The sequence below is a fragment of the Thermochaetoides thermophila genome (genome assembly GCF_000221225.1).
Source record: "Thermochaetoides thermophila DSM 1495 unplaced genomic scaffold scf7180000011818, whole genome shotgun sequence".
Lineage (NCBI taxonomy): Eukaryota > Fungi > Ascomycota > Sordariomycetes > Sordariales > Chaetomiaceae > Thermochaetoides > Thermochaetoides thermophila.
Window position 1 is genome coordinate 163,278 of NW_006383034.1, and position 21,551 is coordinate 184,828.

The 21,551-nt window shown below is 55.4% G+C and overlaps 6 protein-coding genes across 6 annotated transcripts; 5 read left to right on the plus strand and 1 right to left on the minus strand.

Annotated features, from left to right (window-relative positions):
• Positions 1 to 1,594: 1,594 nt before the first annotated feature.
• On the plus strand, positions 1,595 to 4,549 carry CTHT_0040750 (uncharacterized protein; the record flags this gene model as incomplete). The annotated part of the gene is made up of 1 exon (XM_006694418.1): positions 1,595 to 4,549. The coding sequence occupies one exon, from the start codon at positions 1,595 to 1,597 to the stop codon at positions 4,547 to 4,549; it is 2,955 nt and encodes a 984-aa protein (XP_006694481.1).
• Positions 4,550 to 11,494: 6,945 nt separating this feature from the next.
• On the plus strand, positions 11,495 to 12,521 carry CTHT_0040760 (uncharacterized protein; the record flags this gene model as incomplete). The annotated part of the gene is made up of 2 exons (XM_006694419.1): positions 11,495 to 11,908; positions 12,033 to 12,521. 2 exons carry the CDS (start codon positions 11,495 to 11,497, stop codon positions 12,519 to 12,521), a joined length of 903 nt encoding a protein of 300 aa, XP_006694482.1.
• A 902-nt stretch (positions 12,522 to 13,423) lies between these two features.
• CTHT_0040770 (uncharacterized protein) lies at positions 13,424 to 14,444 on the plus strand (the record flags this gene model as incomplete). The annotated part of the gene is made up of 4 exons (XM_006694420.1): positions 13,424 to 13,507; positions 13,849 to 13,999; positions 14,189 to 14,302; positions 14,380 to 14,444. 4 exons carry the CDS (start codon positions 13,424 to 13,426, stop codon positions 14,442 to 14,444), a joined length of 414 nt encoding a protein of 137 aa, XP_006694483.1.
• Positions 14,445 to 15,969: 1,525 nt separating this feature from the next.
• On the plus strand, positions 15,970 to 17,966 carry CTHT_0040780 (uncharacterized protein; the record flags this gene model as incomplete). The annotated part of the gene is made up of 3 exons (XM_006694421.1): positions 15,970 to 16,332; positions 16,682 to 17,143; positions 17,199 to 17,966. 3 exons carry the CDS (start codon positions 15,970 to 15,972, stop codon positions 17,964 to 17,966), a joined length of 1,593 nt encoding a protein of 530 aa, XP_006694484.1.
• A 295-nt stretch (positions 17,967 to 18,261) lies between these two features.
• CTHT_0040790 (uncharacterized protein) lies at positions 18,262 to 19,778 on the minus strand (the record flags this gene model as incomplete). Its single annotated transcript, XM_006694422.1, has 4 exons — positions 18,262 to 19,180; positions 19,239 to 19,415; positions 19,465 to 19,650; positions 19,708 to 19,778. The coding sequence occupies 4 exons, from the start codon at positions 19,776 to 19,778 to the stop codon at positions 18,262 to 18,264; spliced, it is 1,353 nt and encodes a 450-aa protein (XP_006694485.1).
• Positions 19,779 to 20,393: 615 nt separating this feature from the next.
• On the plus strand, positions 20,394 to 21,491 carry CTHT_0040800 (uncharacterized protein; the record flags this gene model as incomplete). The annotated part of the gene is made up of 1 exon (XM_006694423.1): positions 20,394 to 21,491. One exon carries the CDS (start codon positions 20,394 to 20,396, stop codon positions 21,489 to 21,491), a length of 1,098 nt encoding a protein of 365 aa, XP_006694486.1.
• Between the last annotated feature and the right edge of the window lie 60 nt (positions 21,492 to 21,551).

Sequence of the window (21,551 nt, forward strand, 5' to 3'; positions counted from 1 at the left end):
ACGAGGCTAGCTGGGAAGTCGTGGTTGAGCCTGACTGGCTGGGCTGCATCATAGCGCGGTAGGCCGGGCAGGTGTAGCGCAGGGCTGACGCTCGCCATCTCAGCTCAGCACTGGTGGGATGGTGCATACTGCATGTTTACTATGTTATCACCGCGATAGGAGCTTGTTTTGCGGTCGAAGTCGGTTATACAGTAGACGGTTACCCTGGGTGAGATGCACACACACGGCTTGCGTCAAAGCTTTTAATTATTTTATTTTTATTTTGATTTTTTTTTTGTTTTTTACTTGCAGTTTCTTTAGCTGATAGAACCGTTTCTCAACCTCGACGCGCCCGTCGAAATGCAAGCTGACAACTGGATGAAACGGGCGAGCGAATTGGGTGATTGTATGGGCCGCCCGATCTCACCGTCAACTTTGCATGCATCCTCAAGCAGCCAAAAAGGAGGGGGAATGCAAGGGTCTCAAGACTTGGTTCGCACGCTATGCTTTGCTGTCGTCGTCCCAGCAGCCGGCTCCCGTCCTTCGATCCGGCCGTCAAAAAGTGGGGCATTGCGGGGCGTATCTTATCGATAAGTAGTGTACCAAAATCGCCCCACCCAGGCGCTTCACCGCGATTTGCGGAAACCTGGTTCCGGGGGTGGGAGAGGCTTTGGGTGCTGTGGCAACGGGAGCTCCAGGTAAACAAGCCGTCGACCACCCAGCGTGCCAATTGGCTGTCACGAAAGGAGGAGTGAAGAAGAGAGGAGGGGGGGGGAGAGGGGGTGGGGGGCGTGTGCGAAATGCGCGAGAAGGAAGTGAATCCCGGCAACCAGCAACCGCAGCAGCGATCCGTGTTCCTGCCTACCTGCAAAGCTATCAGCGACCACTGCACCACTGCAGCACCAGCACCAGCGATCGACTGCAGATGGGGCCAACCTGAGTTCCCTGGTTTCCTCGCAGAATTTCATCCCAACTTTCTACCTCCACAGACCCGACCCGAGCTACATCCCTAGCGCTGGCTGGCATCGCGCTCAACCAGGACAAACCAAAACAACAAACCAACTCGCAACCAACCAACCGACCGACCGAACGACCGGCCGAACGACTCGATCCTGCTCGACGACACGACGCAATCCCAACCACCGGCAGCTTTGAAGGCTTACCAGCAGCCTTACCGTTCCTTGTCTGCCGTCCTGTTCTAGTCCACAGTCATGGCATGATGTGTTGTCGTCGAAGCTGAGCGGACGACGCGGCAACTGCTTTTGTTTTTCATTTACTTACTGTTGCATCTCAATTTTCCCCTGCATTCCTATTTTTGCAGCAGGTTTTTGTTTTTCCTGTTTCGCATTTTCATTCGACCCGCGCGCGCGCCACAAGTGCAAACCCACAATATCCCCAACTTTGGTTACCCGGCATCGATCGACGTTCGCAATTCCGGATACGCTACCTACCCAGGTGAAAGCAGTGTACGAGCGTGTCTCGGAGACGCGCATCGGCGGCATTGCAGCATTCCACAGAGTCACCCAGGGATCACAGCGAGAGGAATCGTCCGTGGGCGACTACCACGACGGCGGCGGCGGCGGCGGCGGCGGCGGCGACGGCGAAGTCGACGACCATGGCCGCCGATTTCAACATGGTACACGGCCAGCGGCCGTCCACAGCCATGACCGACTCCGCGTCTCCCGGGCCGCGTCAGAACCACCAGCGCTCCAAGTCGAGATCGTCCGTCTTGCGCTCGCTTATGGGTGGTGGCCACCACAGGCGCAACAACTCGGATGGCATCGCCCTCCCCGCCGCTCCATTGTTGTCGACGAACCCCGGTTTCCATCTTTCGCAGCGTGATCTTGCCGTGGATAGAGCCGTCGGCGTGAGTGCGTACCCAGTGGGTTTTAGTTACAAGGAGTTTGAGGGCATGGATCCCGATCGCTACGCGTACACGCGAGCGCTGTTCAACGACATGCAGAGCCGCCAAGCAGACCGGTCGCCCGAAAGGCGGGGTCGCGAGCGCGACCGTGAGCGGGACGGGCCGTCGACTGCTACAACAACGCCATCGCCGATAAAAAATGGCTTTGCAACCATTTCTCTTAAATTGGGTGGATTTCGCGACAAGAGCAGGGACCGCGACAGTGGTGACCCAAGCAGGCCGCCCAGGTCCACCAGAAACAACGAAAACTCACCTAAGAAGGCGAAGTCGGCTACGAATCTGGCGGCGCTGTTGGGGAGACCCAAGTCGATGAAGAATCTGAAGCAGTTTCTAGTAGATGATGACAACAGTGGCCCCTCGCGCCCAGGGAAGGATAGGGAGAACAGGACTCCGCCGACAACATCGCTTGGTGCTGCTGGCGATTGCGTTCATGCGGTGCCCACACCGCCGACGCCCATCTACATGCAATATGCCAGCCAGCGGACTTCTGATGCATCGTCCTCGGCCGACTCGCATATTGTCGTGTCAACCAATCTCCGAAGCAGTGGGAACTCAGCCTCTGGAAATGACCGTCCTCCGGTCACGACGCCATCGCTGGGCAGAAGGCCCCGGCCCAAGTCGTTCCAGACGTATCTTACCCGACGGGAGGAACCCGCATTTACTGCGGCCGAATCCGGCGACAACCATAGCGACAGCAATAGTAGCGCCGGCAATCGCACTCGGAGAATGACCTGGGGCCGATACAACGGCCCATCCCCGATTCCGACGCCGGGAGCTGCCCCGCCAGCAACACCGTCCCGGCCAGAGATGAGGCCGCGGTCAAAGTCAGGGCTGGCCCCATCGGGCACTCCCGGCTCAGCCGCGGCTGAATTCTTCATCGACCCCAAGGACATCGATAAGCACCTCGAAGCGATGCTAGATCGGCGCAACATCCCCGAGAACCAACGTTACAAGATGCGCAACCTGAGCGACACCATCAAGATGGAGTTCATCCGCCAAGACTGGGCCGAAATGCAGGCGGCCTTGGAGCGGCCTTCCTCTCTGGATGGTGCTGTTCTTGCATCAGGATCAGATGGCGGCGCTGGCGGGGCGGCCGCAGGGGGTGAGGGGTCCAGCGTAGGAGCAACCGAGGATGGTAGCCCCAAGAAGAAGAAGCATGGCCGGGGGCTCAGTTTAACCCTCGTCCGGGGTAGCGGCAACAAATCTAACCCGACGTCGCCGACCAAGAAGCACAAGCGCGACAGCAGCCTAGGGAGGCATTTCCGCACAAAATCCAGCGAGAGCCTTGTCAGTGACGGTGCCTTGACACCCAGTGGGGGCGCGGGTTCGCTGCCGGGGTACTACGGCAACGGGTTCCTGGCCAAAGTCAAGGGGCAACAGCTGCCAGGCGACTTTGTGGCGTACCTGCAAAGAGTACAGAAGCCGGAGGAGGTAGAAGTTGGCAAGCTGCACAAGCTGCGTCTACTACTGCGCAACGAGACGGTTGCGTGGACCGACGAATTTGTACGGCTGGGCGGTATGCGCGAGATCGTCGAGCTTCTGTACCGCATCATGGCCGTCGAGTGGCGCGAGGAGCACGAGGATGCCCTGCTGCACGAGAACCTTCTGTGTCTCAAGGCGCTGTGCACGACGGACTTGGCTCTGCAGTACCTGCACGAGATCCATGCGACCTTATTCCCGCGACTGCTACGCATGATTTTTGATCCAGAGAAGAAGGGTCCCAGCGAGTTTACCACCCGCAATATTGTTACTTCACTGCTGTTTACATACATCGAGACAGCGCCACCACTCGAGCGCATCAGCCGTGCGAAGGCCGTTCTGGGATTCCTTCGTGATCCAGAGCCACCAGAGAACGAAAAACCGGTTGATTTCGTTCTTGAAATGCGCCGCGAACGGCCTTACCGCATCTGGTGCAAGGAAGTTGTCAGCGTCACCAAGGAAGTGTTTTGGATCTTCTTGCACAATCTCAACATTGTCGCTTTGCCCTCGGCTGATAGCAGAGCTGGGGCTAGTTCCTCAGACCAAGCAAACTGCAACCCCGCTGAAGATGGGAGCACATCTTCCGATCAGAATCCCGATGATCCTCACGGTCATCTTGCCTACATGGCTCGTCACTTCCCACAGGAGCGGCCGCCAGTTCCGGCAGCTCCGTATGTTGGCGGCGTAGAGTGGGAGGCTACCAACTACCTCGCTAGCCACCTGGACCTGCTCAACGCTATCATCGCGTGCACGGGGCCGACAGCGGCAGAACGCAACGCGCTGCGAGCCGATCTGCGCATTTCGGGCTTTGAGCGTTGTCTCGGCGGCAGCTTGCGTACGTGCAAAGAAAAGTTTTATGGTGCGGTACACGATGGGCTGCGGACATGGGTCGCCGCAGCATACGAAGATGGTTGGGACGTTCGTGACGTGAGGTATGGCCCGCCGCCACCTGAGACGCCACGGAGCCGAGGGGCCTCTCCGGCGAAGAAGACGCCCAAGAAGCAGGCCAAAGCGGACGGGCAGCAGCCGGCCAAGAGTGACGATGTGCCCAAGCTCGAGATCCCAAAGTTGGATCTTGGCGTGGATGGACCTCCCGTGCTGTCTTCAATCAAGGGCGTGTCGGCTTCCTTGAAGAAGCTTGGTGATGATGGGGGTTGGTTGTCTTGAGCGGGGGGGGGGGTCTTGACTGTGGTGGTAGGTTGGCGGTCGTGACGAGACAACAGACCGGCAGCGAACTATCCCCTCGGCTATCTCATCACGCGCGGATGGGTCAAGGACAGCGGGAACTAGCTCGGCTAGTTGGTTTGTCTTGTCGTTGTGCCCCTGAGTGGCAAGCCGGAGGACTATCGCCACCACCACTGCTTCCTGTTTGCCTCCCTCCCGCGGAGTGAAAATCCTCCCACTCCAGCTTTCACACCGCATTTTGGCAAGAACCCATACGTGTCCCGTTCGGCATTTCGGCGCAATGCTAGGTATAGGAGCTGGCTGAAGAGCTGAGGATGTTGTGGGGGATTGTCGGGGTTGGCGAACTCAAGCTGACAGGCGGCCACAAGACATTCAGGCATCCAGCCGCGAAGATATTTTTTTTTTTCCCTCTTTTCTTGATCCCCACGGGGCTTGGTGTATGTTGCCTGATTTTCTCCATTCCTGCGGCAGTTGCGGGGGAGAAGTTGACAGGTGGATCTGGAGCAAGTCAGGTGGTGTGTGTGTGTGTTTGAGACAAAAGGGGGAAAGGAGCAACGCATGACACAGTAGACTGTGGACGACGGCCCGCTACCAAGGACTGCCCGGGCTGGTGGGACGTCGGCATGATTCGGTACATCATTGACGGTATATAACCCGCAATTTGTTTTGCTGTTGTCGGGTGGCTTGGTTGGCTAACTGGTTTGTTTGGTCGGTTCATTGTTCTCTCCTTTTGTTGTTTTTCCTTGTCTGTTCTGTTTACATGTGATGACCCCTATTCCAAGGATAAAAATGGACCACTGCCCAGATACACGGACGTCTTGGGCTAGAAATGAGGAGGAATTGGTCTTCTGACTTCTCTCCATCACAGTCGTTGGACTGGAGGACGTGGTCACAGTCACCAATGCCCACATCATGAGGCCCTGTCCTGTATGGTCTATCTCTGCTGATGAAAAACGACACGCACGGAAAATATGTCATGTTTATCAACGTCTGAGTAATGAGGTATGACTTGTATGGCATAATAGAAAAAAAAAAAAACAAAGAACATGTTTCCTCAACCCACGAAGCCCCAGTAATGTTGCCGTTGTAGGGCAGACTGTGGATGTGTATGATCGGTGCATACCCATGGAGCTCCACGTATTGAGCTATATGTTGTGTAACCAGTGTTGTACACCTCATCTGTCCTCTGTGGAGTGTAGATGTGTCCATGGGACTATGCTACTAAGCATCTCTACATCGCCCTATTCAACCTCAAATTTGGAGCATGGAGGGTTTGTGTCACTCACCCAGGCTTCATAGAGCTGGTATGTTGAAAGTACCAAGCAAGAGCCAGGAATAGTTAGTTAGCGGCCAACTTTGAGTTAGCAGAGGCGAATGGTCGCCCAAAAATTATAACCTCCAGCATCCAGAACATGTGGGATTCAGGGGTAGAGGTACATAAATGCCTCTTGTCAGGATCATAACCTGGTGCAGAGAACTTTCTTTATCCCGAATTGGCTCTTGTCAACCCCATTGACCTCCGAAAACTCCCTAAGGACATGGCTTCTACAGCCGCGTCATCAGGTTACTGAGAAGGATCATGAGCATAGAGCCACAGCACTATTAAGGCATCCTAAGACAGGCAAGACAAGCCACCTGGTTGCCACTGCATGGTCCAGACGATATGATAGGTCCCATCCAGGCGGCAAGCAGTACCAGTATACTAGTATACCCAGACATCTGCCCACACCGCGAAGAGCGGCTGAAGATCCCACCAGCACGATAGCGAAGACAGCACTACTTCCCCTAGAAGGACAGCGGTACGCCCAAACCCGACGACTGGGGTGTGATTGTGCGTCCCCTGTCGAGTCGAGCAGTGCTCGGGGGGTGGTCACATCTCCTCCCATAGCCATCTTGGGTATCTCTTGACCGACAGGATTAGGTCAAGAAAAATGTCCACTGCCTTGCTCAGCGCCGTCCCTGCCATCTTCCTGGCCACGAACAAGGCTGTGTGGGCTCAGGCTATCCAATAGAGACCTCTATCCGTGATTCCATTCCCCCGCAGAAGTGGATTTGGAGAAAGGGGAGGAGGGGGTCAAAGGACTCAGGCCTGTCATTGCTGAATGATGTGTCAGGAGAAAGCAGGAGATGGCTGGGGTCGAACTCAACATCTTGCCTTGCCCAGACGCAATGGGCAAGCCGGTTGGCCAGAGCACACCGTGACGGATTGCCAGTTGTCACTGTCGAAGCTTCTAGTCGGATTGATAACTTATCCCATGTCGCTCTGATGCTTCCTGATGGACTATCGAGATAAAATATTGAGGTAGGTAACTCTGAGATATGATATTTATGGTCCCACGGCTCCAGAATCGGAGACAGGGGCTATTAACTTGCGCATCCGGTGAAAGCTGGCGCCAGAGCCGGCCATTCTTGATTCGGTTCCTTCAGAATGGTAACCAGTCCCAACGCCTGCAGAAACGGCATTCCCCTGTCAGTCTGAGATGTATTGATCACGGGTCCGCCCAAAAAAAAGTCTAAACTGTAATAATGCGCAAGATCTTCAAGACATATGCATCTTGCCCTGCCATGCCATGCTTTCGTTCACTACCATTGATCGTTTTCTCCGGTGACCGGAGCAAGCACCAATCTCGTAAGCCGCGGGATGGATCAGAGCATGAGATGCCGAAAAAAAAAAGTTGCGCAGTCTTCCAGCGAGGATGCGAGGAACCATAACAGCCCGGGGCACCTGAATGCTCGTCTCCAACAAGGCAGCGCCAGTGGGCCAACACATGGCACAAGTGTTGTGGCGGGCGAGGATTAACGTGCTTTCGCCCCGCATCAGTCCATTGAATGAACAGCGGAAGGCCAGGCGGACCTCCTGCCACATCCAAGCGGGTTCATTAGCCATGATCTTCCCGCGCTCTGGGGAGCGGCAAGGGGGATGGTGTTGCCGCTCGACACCATGTGAGGAAGGTCAGGAAGCAAGAATCGATACCCTCAGCCGGCATCAGGGAACATGGAGGGCCCAGGCGGAGAAGCGGTCCATGATAGACCCCACAAAACACCATGGGAGCGCAAAGTGCCAGAAAATGTCATGTCCTATGAGAAGAAGTTTTTGCGGGCAGGTAGCCTGGCTAAGGATGGGTCGAGCACCTAAGGGATGCCCCGTCGACACTAAGCGGCCCAGCCGTGTTGTACGGATTATCCAACACCACGTTGCGCAGGAGGGGCCCAGAGGATGTTGGGCGTAGGAACGGGCCGGTAGCCGGTCGCTTGCGTTGAGTCGGCCGGCTTTTTCGCTGCAAGAGCGACAGCAGCCCCAGAGGATTGGTGACTGAAAGTTCTGGGGAGCACTGCCAGTAGTGTTGGTACTGGGTCGTCTGCTACGTTCAAAAAACATGCTAAGGCTGCCCTGTAACCACTTTGAAACAGAACGACGTCATTTCCCAACATGGGCGGCGACAATTCCCGACCGTTCTTTGGCGCTCTTCTCCAGATCCCGTCCCACACTCAAGGTTTCGGTGGGCTCGGGAAGCGTTGTGGTTGTGTGCCCCACTTTCCGAACCTGCCCCCTTGCTCGCCCCATGTCATCGGGCGGTGAAGCTGGAAGAGAGCTGGCATGCCCTCTTTATGCGGCCATTTGCCAGCGAGCCCCAATGGGCCCTTCGTCTGCCCTGGACAGGCGGCGGAGTGAAGAGCTGCAGAAGAACCGTGCTTCTACCCTAAGAAGCAAACGAGCCATGTGAGCCATCCAGATTCCTCTCCATAGCTGTGGGTTGGGCCTAAAGCAGGCCAAGATGCTCCATGTACCAACGCACACGGCTTAAGGATCATGGTCCTTCGCAGCGAGACAAGGCCTAAACCCACAGACCCCATAGACTCAGATACCCAAGCAGATATTGCGGACGCCGATCTGTTGTAAGGTAAGGGTTAAACCATATCCTCGTTACGATCTAGCTCTTTGGGATAGATTCTGTACGGTAACCTCCCCCTCTCCTCTTTTTGCCTTGAGTGCGATCCGGACGCTAATACCAACAAAGGAGAAAGAAAGGGGGTGGGGGATTTCGCAGTAGCTTTGAGTGGCTTGCGGTTAGTTTGATCAAACGCTTGTATGATTCGGTGTTGGCTCTTGCAAGCACTGTGTAGGCAAGCAGGGAGATTGGTCCTGAAAGACTGGACCGGTCCAGATGACAGGGGGTACGAGCCTGTATTCATTGTTAGAACTCCGCTTCATGACTCCCATGATACCACCATTGCGTCTCGGCTTGTTGACATTCAAAGAGCGGACATATGCTGCTACATAACTCCTGTAGACAAAGAGACATACACGGACTTACCTGGACACCGCCGTCCCGCCGTAGGCAATCCGTATCCCGTCCAGATTGACTCTCCAGCAACGGAGGGACGCTAGCTGGTCGTGACGATCAACGCCAACGATTTGGTCTTGTATGCCTTTGCTGGCAACCCATTTTGGCAACATGCTATGCTTAAACGGCTAACTGGCATCATCTCCAGATTTGGTAGCCGTCTTGCTGGTCTTGCATGTGCTCGGGGAGCACAGACTGCTCGGCTGGTCCGTCTGGCTGGGAAGTGGCAGCCATCAAGGTGTCGCATCGTATACATACCTTTGGTATAGGCGACAGAAGGTCAAAGTCCCGATTGAGAAGCCTGGCATGGCGTGGGTGTCTGGGAAAGGAAAAAACCAGAAAAGGCCAGGGCGTTGGCAGAGAGCGTGCGGCCTGCAGCCTGCATCCACATCGGGATGCCGAATGTGTGGGTTGGCCTGCGTAACGGCCTGCCGGGGATCGTTCATTGGACGAACTCATCTGGGCCATCTCCCATGTCAACCTATCCAGGCAGCGTGGAGGACTCGGCGGCGAGCTGCAGAGGAAGCTGGAAGCGAAAGCAAGCAGCGGCAACAGCAGAAGAGGCAGGATCAGCACCAGCATCAGCAGCAATGGCATTTAAAATTTTGATGGCGGCCATCGTCCGAGAGCTCTGCATTGTCTGCGAGGGCGATGGAATATGGACAGCCATTGAATCCTAACGGTTGCCTCTTTCTAGGTTGCCTCGTTCATCTCCTTTCATTGGACTCCTTTCATTGGACTCCTGTCTGGAGGAGAGGACCTTCTCGTACGTTTTCTCTGCCCTAATGCTGTTTGTTTAGAGACTAGCACACAAACACCATGGTCCATGGCAGGGCAGAGGAGAGCATTCCGTCGGGATATGCTCCCTGGCAAACATCGATATGGCTGCCATCCCATGGCCTGGGGTAAGGTATCACCGCGAAGATATGGCGGCCGAGTTCGCATGTGACTGTGGAAGTCGCCGTGTTGCTTGTGTAGCTGGCCATTGGTAAATTTCTGAAATACTTCTACACATTCAGGCAGTGTTCTAGAAGGTCAAAAGCAATCTAACTTTTTGTAGACGTTTCCAATGGCATCCACCGACTTTTGAATAGCCAAAGCAGCCCAACCAGACTCCCACAAGATCGGCTGTCAGCCGGCGTGAGACCACTGCGTGCCTTAGGTACGAAAGGTTGTGTGACGCTGTGGCCTGCTGGGCTTCCGTAACGGCCACCTTGGACCCACCCTGCAACTGCTCGCAGCCCCGCCGATCCCACGTCGGATTGGCTGCCGGGCCTACAGCCTGGGCAGCGCGGGGTCGCAGTTGAGAGCGAGGGCAGGCCACGCCACGCCTTCACAGGACTCGCTCGCTCACTCTTACATTGGATTTGGCTTTGTACTTCCAATCAGTCGCATTGTCCATAAAGTTCTGCATCCCTGGCAGGCTCAACGCGTGGATTACACGTCGGCTGTCTGTGCTGCCTTTGTGTGTTTACCCGTAAGTTTATCTTCGCCGGCACTCTCGGTCGAGTCAGGGAGGTCAGGACAAAAAAAATAAAAAAAGACGTCGTTGGTGCTTCATCGACCGACCTAGCATCTAGCTGCGCCAATCCACTGGACCTACAGATCATCAACGCACTTCACGTTTAGTCTGCGAACCATCCCTTCCCCCATCCGCATGAAAGCGGGACTCGGAGCTCTGCGCGAGTAACCCGGGAGGTTGGGCTGCCGAGACGCCTCGCTCATCTCTCATTCGAAGACGCCGCACTCCCACAAGCCTTCCTGGGGTCCAGAACGCATTCCCGGCGGAGAGGAACCAGGAGGGGAAGAGGGGAAAAGTATAGGCTGTCAGCACTTCCAGCAAATCGCCATTCCGGCCCACACCTTGCGACAAGACCATCGCAGAAGAATACTAGCAGTATACCCAGCAACAAGCAGGCAGGGCAGGGCAGCCCAATCCTACGGCTGCCATCGTCGTCGTCGTCGCCGCCGCCACACCGTGCCTAGAGAATTTCCCTAGATCTCGGCCGCGCTGCACGACCAGCATTGCAGGCGGGAGGGTTGGAGGCGATCCCTTGCAAATTGCTAGCTCCAGTCCTTCCATCCAGTCCACTCACCTTGTCTCCCGTCCGCCACCCTACGCTAGGCTACGGAGTACGCTACACTACCTACCTATACCGTACATACACACTACAAGCTACCTGCCATTTTCTATTGCCGTTTGTGAGTTGAGGTGTGTGTCAAGCTCGCGGATGTGTCCCAGCCCAGGGGTACTAGGCTACTAGCGAGGCAGAAGCACCAATTCTGACGAATCGAGACCAGCTGAGGCCCCATCGAACGGGTTCTTCACTCTGCTTAGCTCAACTGTGTGTGGGACAGCTCGACACCACTCCTGCGGGCTGCGGGCCATTCTGCAGCCAGTTGGTTACCTAAGTTACCCAACTTTATGGTCCTGCCCGTGTCAACATGTCAATAAAGTAAGTCTTTTCTATCCTTTTTTATCCCCCCCACGTCCAGAAATACAATTGCCCCGGTATTCCCTTTCACTGGGCCTGCCCTTGCGCTCGGTCCCGGAGAGCCTCATCTACCCCGGAATCCCCTCATGACGACCCCCTCGTGCGCTCTTATTCCCAGCTCCTCACCATCCTCCTTGTCCTCCTACTCCCTTCTTGGTTGTGCCCTAGTCTCCGAGCTATCTTTCTCGCCTGCCCTCGGCAATACTCTCGATCCTCTGCCCCGTATCTCGTTGACCGCAGGTGTTTCGGGGATCATGACGGATCAGTTCCTCGCTGAGCAACACACATGGACTCTGTTGAGGAATGCGCAATCTGACGATGAGACCAGTTGGGTCATGTTGACCCGGGATGGGCAGATTGTGCCCATTCCTGGCGAAAAGATCCTACACACTTCGCGCCCGAGGGTTGCCCTCGAGCTGACAACGCCTCGTGAGCTTAATATTGCTGAGCCGTTCTCGCTCAAGTGTGACAACGGCATTGCTTATATCACAAACCAGAGGGTAAGCTTCCTGGCTGGCCGGGCGGTCCGCGGGAAAAAGGCGAAGGATTCTGATTCCTGCGGTGTCCACCCGTCCGTCTTGGCTTTGTGACCCGAACTAAGCTCACCTCGTCTTTACCCCACAGGTGATATACCTTCCGGCCAGGCCGACAGAGACGTTTAGGTCGTTTTTTACTCCCGTGCTTAACTTCAGTGACACCCACGTTTACTCGTCCTGGATCGGTCCCTGGAGCTGGGGCGGCATGGTCCGGCCAGTCCCGGGAGGAGGGATCCCCATGCACATCCCACGGATTGAGGCAAAGTTCACCTTCCGGGATGGCGGACACAGCGAATTCCAGGCCAAGTTTGAGACCCTCAAGGAACGACTTCATCATGCGCAGGAATTGGGGCTCAATCCGCTCTTAAACTTCGAGCCTCCGCCGCCGTATGAACCCCCGAGCAGCAGTAGCACATCCTCCGTCCCGGTTCCGGCCGCCGATGCTCAGTCTCAGCTGCAGCAACCGCCCCCGCCAGCGCCGGATGAGCCGCCGCCGGATTACGTGGAAGCTCAGAGCCAGGCGATCACAATGCAGTACGAGGAAAGGATGCGCCAGGAGGCCGAGAGGCAGCGGTGAGGGGGAAAACAGGTGATGGCTCGGGGTCAACGTCATGATACATGGAATTTTCTTCGAACCAGATCATCTTGCCTTCCTTCTTCATCCTCCTGTTTTCCTGACTTGCGCCATTTTATCTTCTATTTCGAATGTTCTTGTGCTGTGTCCTATACAGCAAGCGCATGCTTTTTTTTGTTTTCCATATTGGCTGTCTCTGCGAGGGTCTCGGTAAATCAGGAGTTTGGAAGGATCTGCCATTGATGAATAATGATCGAATGGGACGACACGGACGAGCTGGAGTACTATAAATTATCATTAATGACTTTGGGTAGCGGCCATTTTCAATAATCATAGCTGGATAGGGTTTTGGGAGGAGGGATTTGCACACACGGGATGAACCCGTGATGGTCTTCGTCTTTGTCCTGCCGTAGGCTGTACAAAATACATTAGCATGGTTCTTGATTTCTTTGAAGTATTGTCGATGTCAAATAACGCAGATATGTGGTGTTTCGAGTCGTAGTAACCTGGTAAATTGTGTCAGTTATTGTGGCCATTAACGGCTTTTGTTCCTCTCCTGGGACTCTTCTGTAAACCTGACATGAAGCCATCCTGCAGAAAAGCTGCAAAAGACCATGGGGAGCCTGCCTTTTACTCATCACGTGATCAGCGGAATTACCCGGAGCTCGGCCGATGGCAGAAACAACCAATCAACGGGTGCCAATTGGGGAGCCCGGACGGTTTTCGCTTACCCGATTTTTGCTGGTGAGCTCTCCGTCCACTCCATCCCAACGTCGCGCCATTGTGTTCTCCGTCGAACTTGTGCTCCAACACCCGAGGACCGACGACCCTCCCCCCCTCCGTTTTTGACCTACCCGCTGCCTGCTCGCCAGCTTCGGGCCTTTCAACGAAAAAAAAAGACAACAATGGGCTTCTGGGACACCATCACCGACCTCATTGAGGCCGCTGCGCCTTGGGCTACGGCCGATGCCGAGGCGCCCGCTAAGGAGGTACGATGAAATCCCGCTTTCTCTCTCTTCTCGCCCTCGAAAACACCACCCCCCGCCCTTACCCTGGCCTGGCGCATTTTCCGGCACACGGATTTGCATCGCGTTGCAAAGTTATCGTCCGGAGGTTGCGAGTTAATTTGCAACTTGACCAGAGGCTAGGCGTGAGCTTGCAAAGCTGGCTTTGGTAGCCCCGCAGTGGGCTTGCGCATCTTAATACACAGCACATATCCAAGCCGACTTGCCTGCAAACCCCTGTCTTTTTCACACCATGAGCCAATATGTCAAACTGTTCTATGGCTAACTGCTGGGGCGCCTGCTGGCGACCTGCCTGCTGGATGTAGGTCGACGAGACTACCACAGAGACTGTGAAAGAGGAGGCCACCGAGGCTCCCGCTGAGGAGGAGCCCGCTGAGGAAGAGGCTGAGGAGGAAGAGGAGGAGGAGGAGGAGGAGGAGGAGGAGCTTGTTGACCCTAAGGTGAAGCTCGAGGAAGGTCGGTTTTCTCCAACCCTGCTGGGATGCTCGGCGGGCCTCGTCATGCTGTCCTCGATCGTGGCTTTGCCAAGAGCTTGGGGAGGAAAGAGTGCTGTTGGACAAACTGAGTTGAGGGAAGATTTGACGAGACCCGCTGGGCTTAGATTGCGGTCTGGTCTTGGAGAAGGATGCTGACGTGGGTATGCAGAGTGCAAGAACTCCAAGCAGTGCGCCCCCGCCAAGCACCACTTCGATGAGTGCGTCAAGCGCGTTACTGCTGCCCAGGAGAACGGCGGCACCAAGGAGGACTGCGTTGAGGAGTGTATGTGCTTACCATTCGAAAAGCGAGGCCCCGTCTCGGGGAAGCCTGTATCCTCACTTACTGACATGTTCTTGCAGTCTTCCACCTCACTCACTGCGCGACCGAGTGCGCCGCTCCCAAGCTGTGGCGCATTCTGAAATAAATCCGCAAGCACTGCTTACAATATTGCGAACCGCCCGATCCCATTCCATCACCGCTGGCGTCGGCGTTTCTCCTGGGAACATGCAAGATTGCGCGTGCAAACGACTGGCTTATAGACTTATGTGGGGAGACGGGTACCTACTACCTACCTACGATAGACGGAGAGAGCGGGGCGCTGGCTGGATCGTTACATGCTTGTTTTGCTGTGAGGGATGGGAGCGGTGGGGTCTCGCACATCGTGCCCCGGGCAACGTATCAATTGGAGAGGCTCAACGGCTGAGGGGTTCTCATGCTAACAAAAACCAACGGAGCCCTGTGTATAATTGACTAACTGAACTGGTCGGGATTGGGGTGGTTCATGGCTGGTGTTGTTGTGTATCATTACCGCCCTACACTACCCTCGTCCTGGCATGGTGATGTTTTTGTATGTGATGGCGAAATAGAGCTGGAGTTTGGCCCATCGGATCGAGTATCAGGCGTTTTCCACACTGCATCCAGCACCTTACAAAATGTTCTAACAATTTCTACAGCTTGGGCTCTCTTTCACTTAGCCAAGACCAAGCAACCCTGCCCCAAGCTTGATGCAGCTTAAGATACCTATCTATCACAGTAGTAGGTGTGCTACGTCGTGGTTGGGGTTTTATCACCTGAAGTCTCGGGTTGAGACTGTTTCCGGGACATCCACAAGCACTATCTAGGGAGTTGGGGTTCTAGGGTAAATTTGTGGGGACGAGATGTCTGGGTGTGACCACCTGCCAAGACGGGAGGTGAGGGGTGAGGTGTTAGTGTGAGCATTCCAGTTGCGCTAGGATGGTCAGAAGCTCGCAGCGTTGAAAGAGGGGGTTGCTTCCGTTGGCTTCCTGGCAAGTGGATGGCTTCTGTCTTAGGAGCGATCCCTATCGGTGACGTCTCAAACTCTCTCCATCAACCTAAACTCAAGACTTTCTTCGTGCTGGCTCTTTCACATTCCTGCCACTGCAGAGCGCGGAGCTCGGTCGACGCATGACATGAGATTCGCCTGAGACTCAGGTGTCGGATTTGGCGGTTTGCACGGCGCGCCAACCCCCTCTCAGCCTCTCATTTGGTTCTCTTCAATTGCTCTCCAGTGAACGCTTGGCTGGTTGTCTCTTTATCGCCGACACCAATACGACACATAGGGAAATTCAACCTCTTTCCTCACAGTCTCTTGCTGCTCTCACGTCAGCCACGCACTAATCATCGCCAACTCTGGTCCATCGGCGCAGAGAACTCCTAGTGCTGATGCCAGTGCTGATGCCGATGTTGCGTGACGCGACGCTGACTATAAACTGAGGTTTACTCCTCTGTTTCATTATCCACTTGAGGGAGAGAGGCGAGTTCCTTGAGGCTGTCCTTCCCTCGCTGTCCCCCGGCTGTCAGAGCTCGCCGCTCCGTGGAGATAGAAGTCGAACGGCCGCATTCATATTTACGACGTTGCGCAATCGAGCGCGACTTGCCCTGTGACAGCAATTAGCAGCAGCGCTGACAGCCACAGAGCCGACGACATCATGACCTCATCATCATCGTCGCAAGCCAGCGCGCGCCACTCACCGCTCGGTCACGACCCCGAGAAGCAGAGCCTGGAAAAGCAGGCGTCGGTCGACATCGACGCCGATGACAAATTCACCGTTTCGATGGGGCGCGTTGTCGCTTCATCGTCTTGCGACTCCGGCGACGGGCCGTTCCAAACCGTTTCGTCCTCAGCCGTTATTTTCGCCGGCTCTGATAACGACCGAATCCGTGATGGCGCTGCCGACGCGAGTGGGGATGCGACTGGCCCGACTTTTGCTGGCGGCCAGTACCGTACGTATCGGCGGCGGTGGTTCGGGCTTGTGGAGCTTGCGCTGTTGAATGCCATTGGCAGTTGGAATGTAAGTTGCTTGTTTTTTTTTTTTTTTTTCGTTCGATCTTTGCCCTTTTTCTGATATAGTTGGAAATGGATTGTTCATCATTGCACGGAGCTGCTTCAACTTCGTGGAGGCAGACAGACAATGGGAAGTAAAGCATAAGAGGTCTCATGTCGCGCAGTCTGTTTTATATACCTATGTATTGAGCTGAATATGTTGGGGGCTGCTGTGGCCTGGCTGCTATGCACTTGTGCTCCGCTGTTGGCCCGCTGTGTTACCTACCTTACGTCGTCTCTCGTCTTGCGGCTCCGCCACCCCGGCTCCGGTGATGAGCTTTAAGAGGCCTAGAACCGTATTTTGCTGACATTATCAGTGGCTCACATTTGCTCCTGTCGCCGACAATGCGGCCATGTACTTTGGCAAGAGCGAGACGGTGGTCAACTGGTTAAGTATCGCTTCGCTCTTTGCCTTCACCTTCATTACCCCCGTCGTCATCTATGTGCTGTACCTCGGGCCGAAGCACTCTATGGTCACCGCGGCCAGCTTGTTTTTGGTCGGCAACTGGGTCCGTTTTGCAGGCGCTTACTTGTCCTCGGGAGGCCGATTCGGCGTGGTCATGCTCGGTCAGATCTTGACGGGTCTCGGCCAGGCCTTTGTCCTGACTGCGCCGGCTCGGTACTCGGATCTGTGGTTCACCCATCGCGGTCGTGTGGCAGCTACAGCTGTCATGAGTCTGGCTAACCCCCTCGGTGCCGCCCTGGGCCAGCTTATCGTGCCTTTCTGGGTGAACAAACCGGGCGACGTGTCGCGCATGGTGCTCTACGTTGCCATAATTGTGAGTTCTTCCAACCCTTCCAGTCGCAGAACGACACCTAATGTCCCTGGTACAGTCGTCAGTCTGCTCGGTACCGGCTTTCTTCCTGCCAAAGGCCCCTCCAACCCCCGTGGCACCTTCGGCCGAGACTCCCAAGCTCTCTCTGCGCCAATCGGCCCACGCCCTCTTCTCCCATATCGAGTTCTACTTGCTCTTCATCCCTTTTTCCGTATACGTGGGCCTCTTCAACTCGGTTTCCTCCCTTCTCAACCAGATCATGCTCCCTCACGGCTTCTCCGACGACGAAGCTGGCATCGCTGGTGCCATACTTATCGTTGTCGGCCTCGTCTCTGCGGCGGTCACATCCCCGATCATCGACCGTAACAAGTCATACTTGCTTGCTATCCGCATCGCCGTGCCCATCATTGCCGCATGCTACCTCGCTTTCGTGTGGATGCCGGAGACGGGCCATGTCGCCGGCCCGTATGTGATCATGGGGCTACTGGGGGCGTCGTCCTTTTCACTTGTGCCGATTGTGGTCGAGTTCTTGGTGGAAGTTACACACCCCGTGAGCCCGGCAGTCACGGGTTCGCTGGCTTGGAGTGGTGGTCAGGTGCTTGGCGCGATCTTTATCATTATTAGCGGAGGACCGCTGAAGGCTGGGCCGGACGCAGATCCTCCCCAGCACATGAAGAATGCGTTAATCTTTACGGCGGTGTTTGCGCTGGCCGCCATGCCGTTCGCGCTGAGTCTGGGGTTGTTTGGCAGAAAGGATAAGTTGACGCTGAGAAGGGTCCGATCTGATCAGGGAGTTGACACGCAGGGGGATGAGGAGAAACGGTAAGATTGGAAGGGGGGGGGGGCGTGAGGGGAGAATATGAGCGGCGGGTAGTTGTTGTGCCTGATTTTGGACATATATCGCTAGTACTGTTGTTTTGGATACCTTGAGTTTAATACCAACCACCTTCTATCCTTGTTCTTCAGTATACACACATTCATCTTCGGTTCCTTTGGTCTATTTGATGTCAATTACCATGTATCTTCCAGCTCATCCCATGAGATCTATGATTACGATTAGATATTTAAGATATGGCACGGCCTTCATGAAACTTCAACAGCTAAGATCTTTCCAGGTCAAATCACGCCTTCTCCCCCTGCTTCGCCAAGTACTCATCCACTCTCTCTTCCCACTCCTTCCGCAATTCCTCCATTCTCTTCCAGCACTCTGCCCCGAGGGCCTTGAACTCCGCCAAACTCTCCTCCGTGGCATCCTTCGCCCCAGGCTTTCGACCCTTCCACCTCTCCTCTTGCCTTAAAGCCTTAATATCCTCAACTTTGCCCTCCCATCCCCAGCCGTCAACCTCTGTCTTCTTCACCCGGCACTCGCCCCAGAAGTCGGTGCTACTACCCCACTTTATGCGCTCAGCGCCAGCCGAATCGAGCCATTCCTGCTGCTGCAGGGCCAGCCACGCTGGGGCACAGGCACCCTTGTAGGCGGTGATGGGATGCCAGGGGGACCCAAGCCAGCGGGTTAGGTAGAGGACTACCATGTACCAGAAGTACATGAAGGCATTGAGAGGGAAGAGCGTGGTTTGCACGACGCCTGGATGGACGAGGTAGATCTTAGGGAGTTGTGCGGGTTTTTCTGAGGATTTGGTGGAGTCCGGGGTGAGGTAACTTTCGACGTAGGGGCGGGACCCGGGGAGGGTGGATGTTAGCGCGAGGAGGTCGGTTAAGCGCTTAGTGCTTTCGTAGGCAGCTTTTGTTTTGGTGGCTTGGATGTCGGAGGGGGAGAAATGGGATCCGTCTGGCTCGATGCTGGTTTCCCAGATTATGCGGCCGGGGGGGAGGATTGCCGCGTTCTCGCTGGTGTCGTTGGCCGCCGGTCGGGAGAGCAATGGGGCCAGTCGGTGCGCAAACACGTAGTGGCCGAAGACATTCGCGCAGAACACCTCTCCCATCTGTGGTACGTCGCCGCTACCGACGCCCTTTTTGCCTGTAATGGGGTCGATTACGTGACCGGCCAGCGCGCCCTTGAACTCGGGCCAGGTGGTTGCACTGACGAGTCCCTTCGTGAAAGAGGTTGTGGAAGACCTTGGGCCAGTCGAGCCCGTACCAGCCGCCGATGCCGGCATTGAAGATGACCGAGTCCAGCCGCGGGATGCGCACATCGACCAGCGTCTCGAAGGCGTTATCTTCGTTGGGCAGATCGCTCGGCGTGCTCAGCGTCCCTGAGATGAGCTGATTCGCGGCGCGACGGATACTGGGCAGGTTGCAGAGGTCGACCTGGACGCTGAGGAGGTGCACGCGGCGAGTTGTTTGGCGCGGGTCGTAGTCTGGACCGGCGCGGGAGCGTAGAGCTGGGGGAAGTGGTTGCGAACTTGCGGACATGTTGGCGTAGCAGGGAGATGGTCTCCCGAGACTTCTTAGCGCTGCGCGTGGTCGGGATCACGACGATGTGCGAGGAGAGGGAGCGTGTCGTGAGGTACTCGTCGATTACGCGCTGGCAGATACCGAAACCGATGCCGCTGTGACGGTCAAAACTTGGTTATATCGGGATGGGTGCCAGGAGAAGCTGGACATACCTGTTGCCTCCGGTGACCAGCACGAAAAGGGTGTTCTCGCTGGGGACGCGGTCCCACGGTGCCGACGCCATGGTTGATGGAGATTGATGACTGGGATTCCTGGATATACAACTGAAACGGCGTCGTACACGACTGGGACCTTGACTCTGCAGAGGGATACACTGGATCGTGGGCAAAGATGTTGAAGTTAGCTTGGTGTCACCACTGTGCCAGAGGTTGAAAGTTACAGGGCAAAACGATGTGGGGCCGTGAATACTTCCCCTGAAATTCTCCTCCAGGAACGGCACGTGGGGCATATGTATGTTAGACCCTTTGTTACTGGGGCAGTATCTCAGCCAAGCATTCTTTATTCAAACCAGTGGTGGTTATGTTAACCCTTGTGGCATGAATGTAACTTATTAGTTCACTACAGATTTCAAAAAGTATCCTTTGCCTAGACTGTAGAGAGAATGATTAACACAAATTGGCCATCCTCCGGAGATAGTCCGGTACGCGTAATGCTCGTTGCAATACGGAGGACTCGATCACTCGATCAGATGAAAGCCGAAGCAATGGGGCCAGCCAAATGGTTTGTCACAGTGTGAATACCGTGCTCTTCCTCTCTAGTCTCATGTCTCGCCTGAATAACATTAACAACCATCAAAACAACTGATCGCGACTCTCTCCATAAATTGTGAATCAACATAATGCCTAAAAGAACAATCATTCTCACCGGCGCACCAGAAAGCAGCGCGCTAGATTGGGACTCGGCCAAACTACTCTCAGAATTTCAGGACAATGTCGCTCGCTTTGCGCGCCACAAGCGAGTAAAGCGAGACAAAGATGTCGCGTCTCGCTCATCTGGCTCGCAGCCCAAATTTGCCGTTTGGCGATCGCTGTCCCTCGAGAAGAAATCAATCTCTACCGGCTTCTCCCAGCAGTTCACCCCGAGTTTCCCCTACATTCCTGCCGGCTCCTTTCCCGAGACAGCCACCGAATTCTTGACCACCATTTCCTTATCCTCCACCTCTGACGACCATCACGTTGAGAACAAGAACAACCTGGCGCTGTCTCAATTCTATGAGCATTCACTGGCCATGCACCAACAGGACCTGGCCTCCTCCCAACTCATCATGACTCAGTCGAGCGTCTACGACACCACGTCTTATATGTCTGATGAGTATACTACCTCGCTCTTGAGCGGGCAGGGCTCCCAGCAACCTCCCAAGGAGCCCCTACCGCTGAGAGATGTGATTGTCGACCTCACCAACATCCCATCGGCCGCCTACCTCGAGAGAATTCAGCCGCAGACGGTGACATGCACGCTCATCGTGGGCATTATCTCGATCTCGCAGCCTCGCATGATCACCACGCGCTGGGGCGCCACCAAACACCTTGTGGAGGTGCTCGTTGGCGATGAGACTAAGGCTGGCTTTGCCATCACGTACTGGCTACCGTCCGACAGCGTATCGAACAGTCCACTGGCTGGGCTTCGGCCGCAGGACATTGTGTTGATGCAGCACGTAGGGCTCAACGTCTTCTCTGGCAGGGTGTATGGATGCAGTTTACGACGGGACCTAACTAAGGTCCATCTGCTCTACCGTGCACGGCTGGATTCGAAAGATACTGGCGGCTATTACAGCACAACGGATCTATCTGCACATAGTCCACACCCGCAGCTGAGAAAGACACGGCGAGTGCGTGACTGGGTCATCAACTTCGTCGGCCAGGGGGCGGTTGGGCCGAAGTCAAAGTCTAGACCTCGCTGGGACGTGCGGCCGGCGGATGAGACGCAATTGCCCTGACCCGACAACCATGCGAGGACTTCGTAATAGCTATACTGATTACGCAGCATGCTTTATATT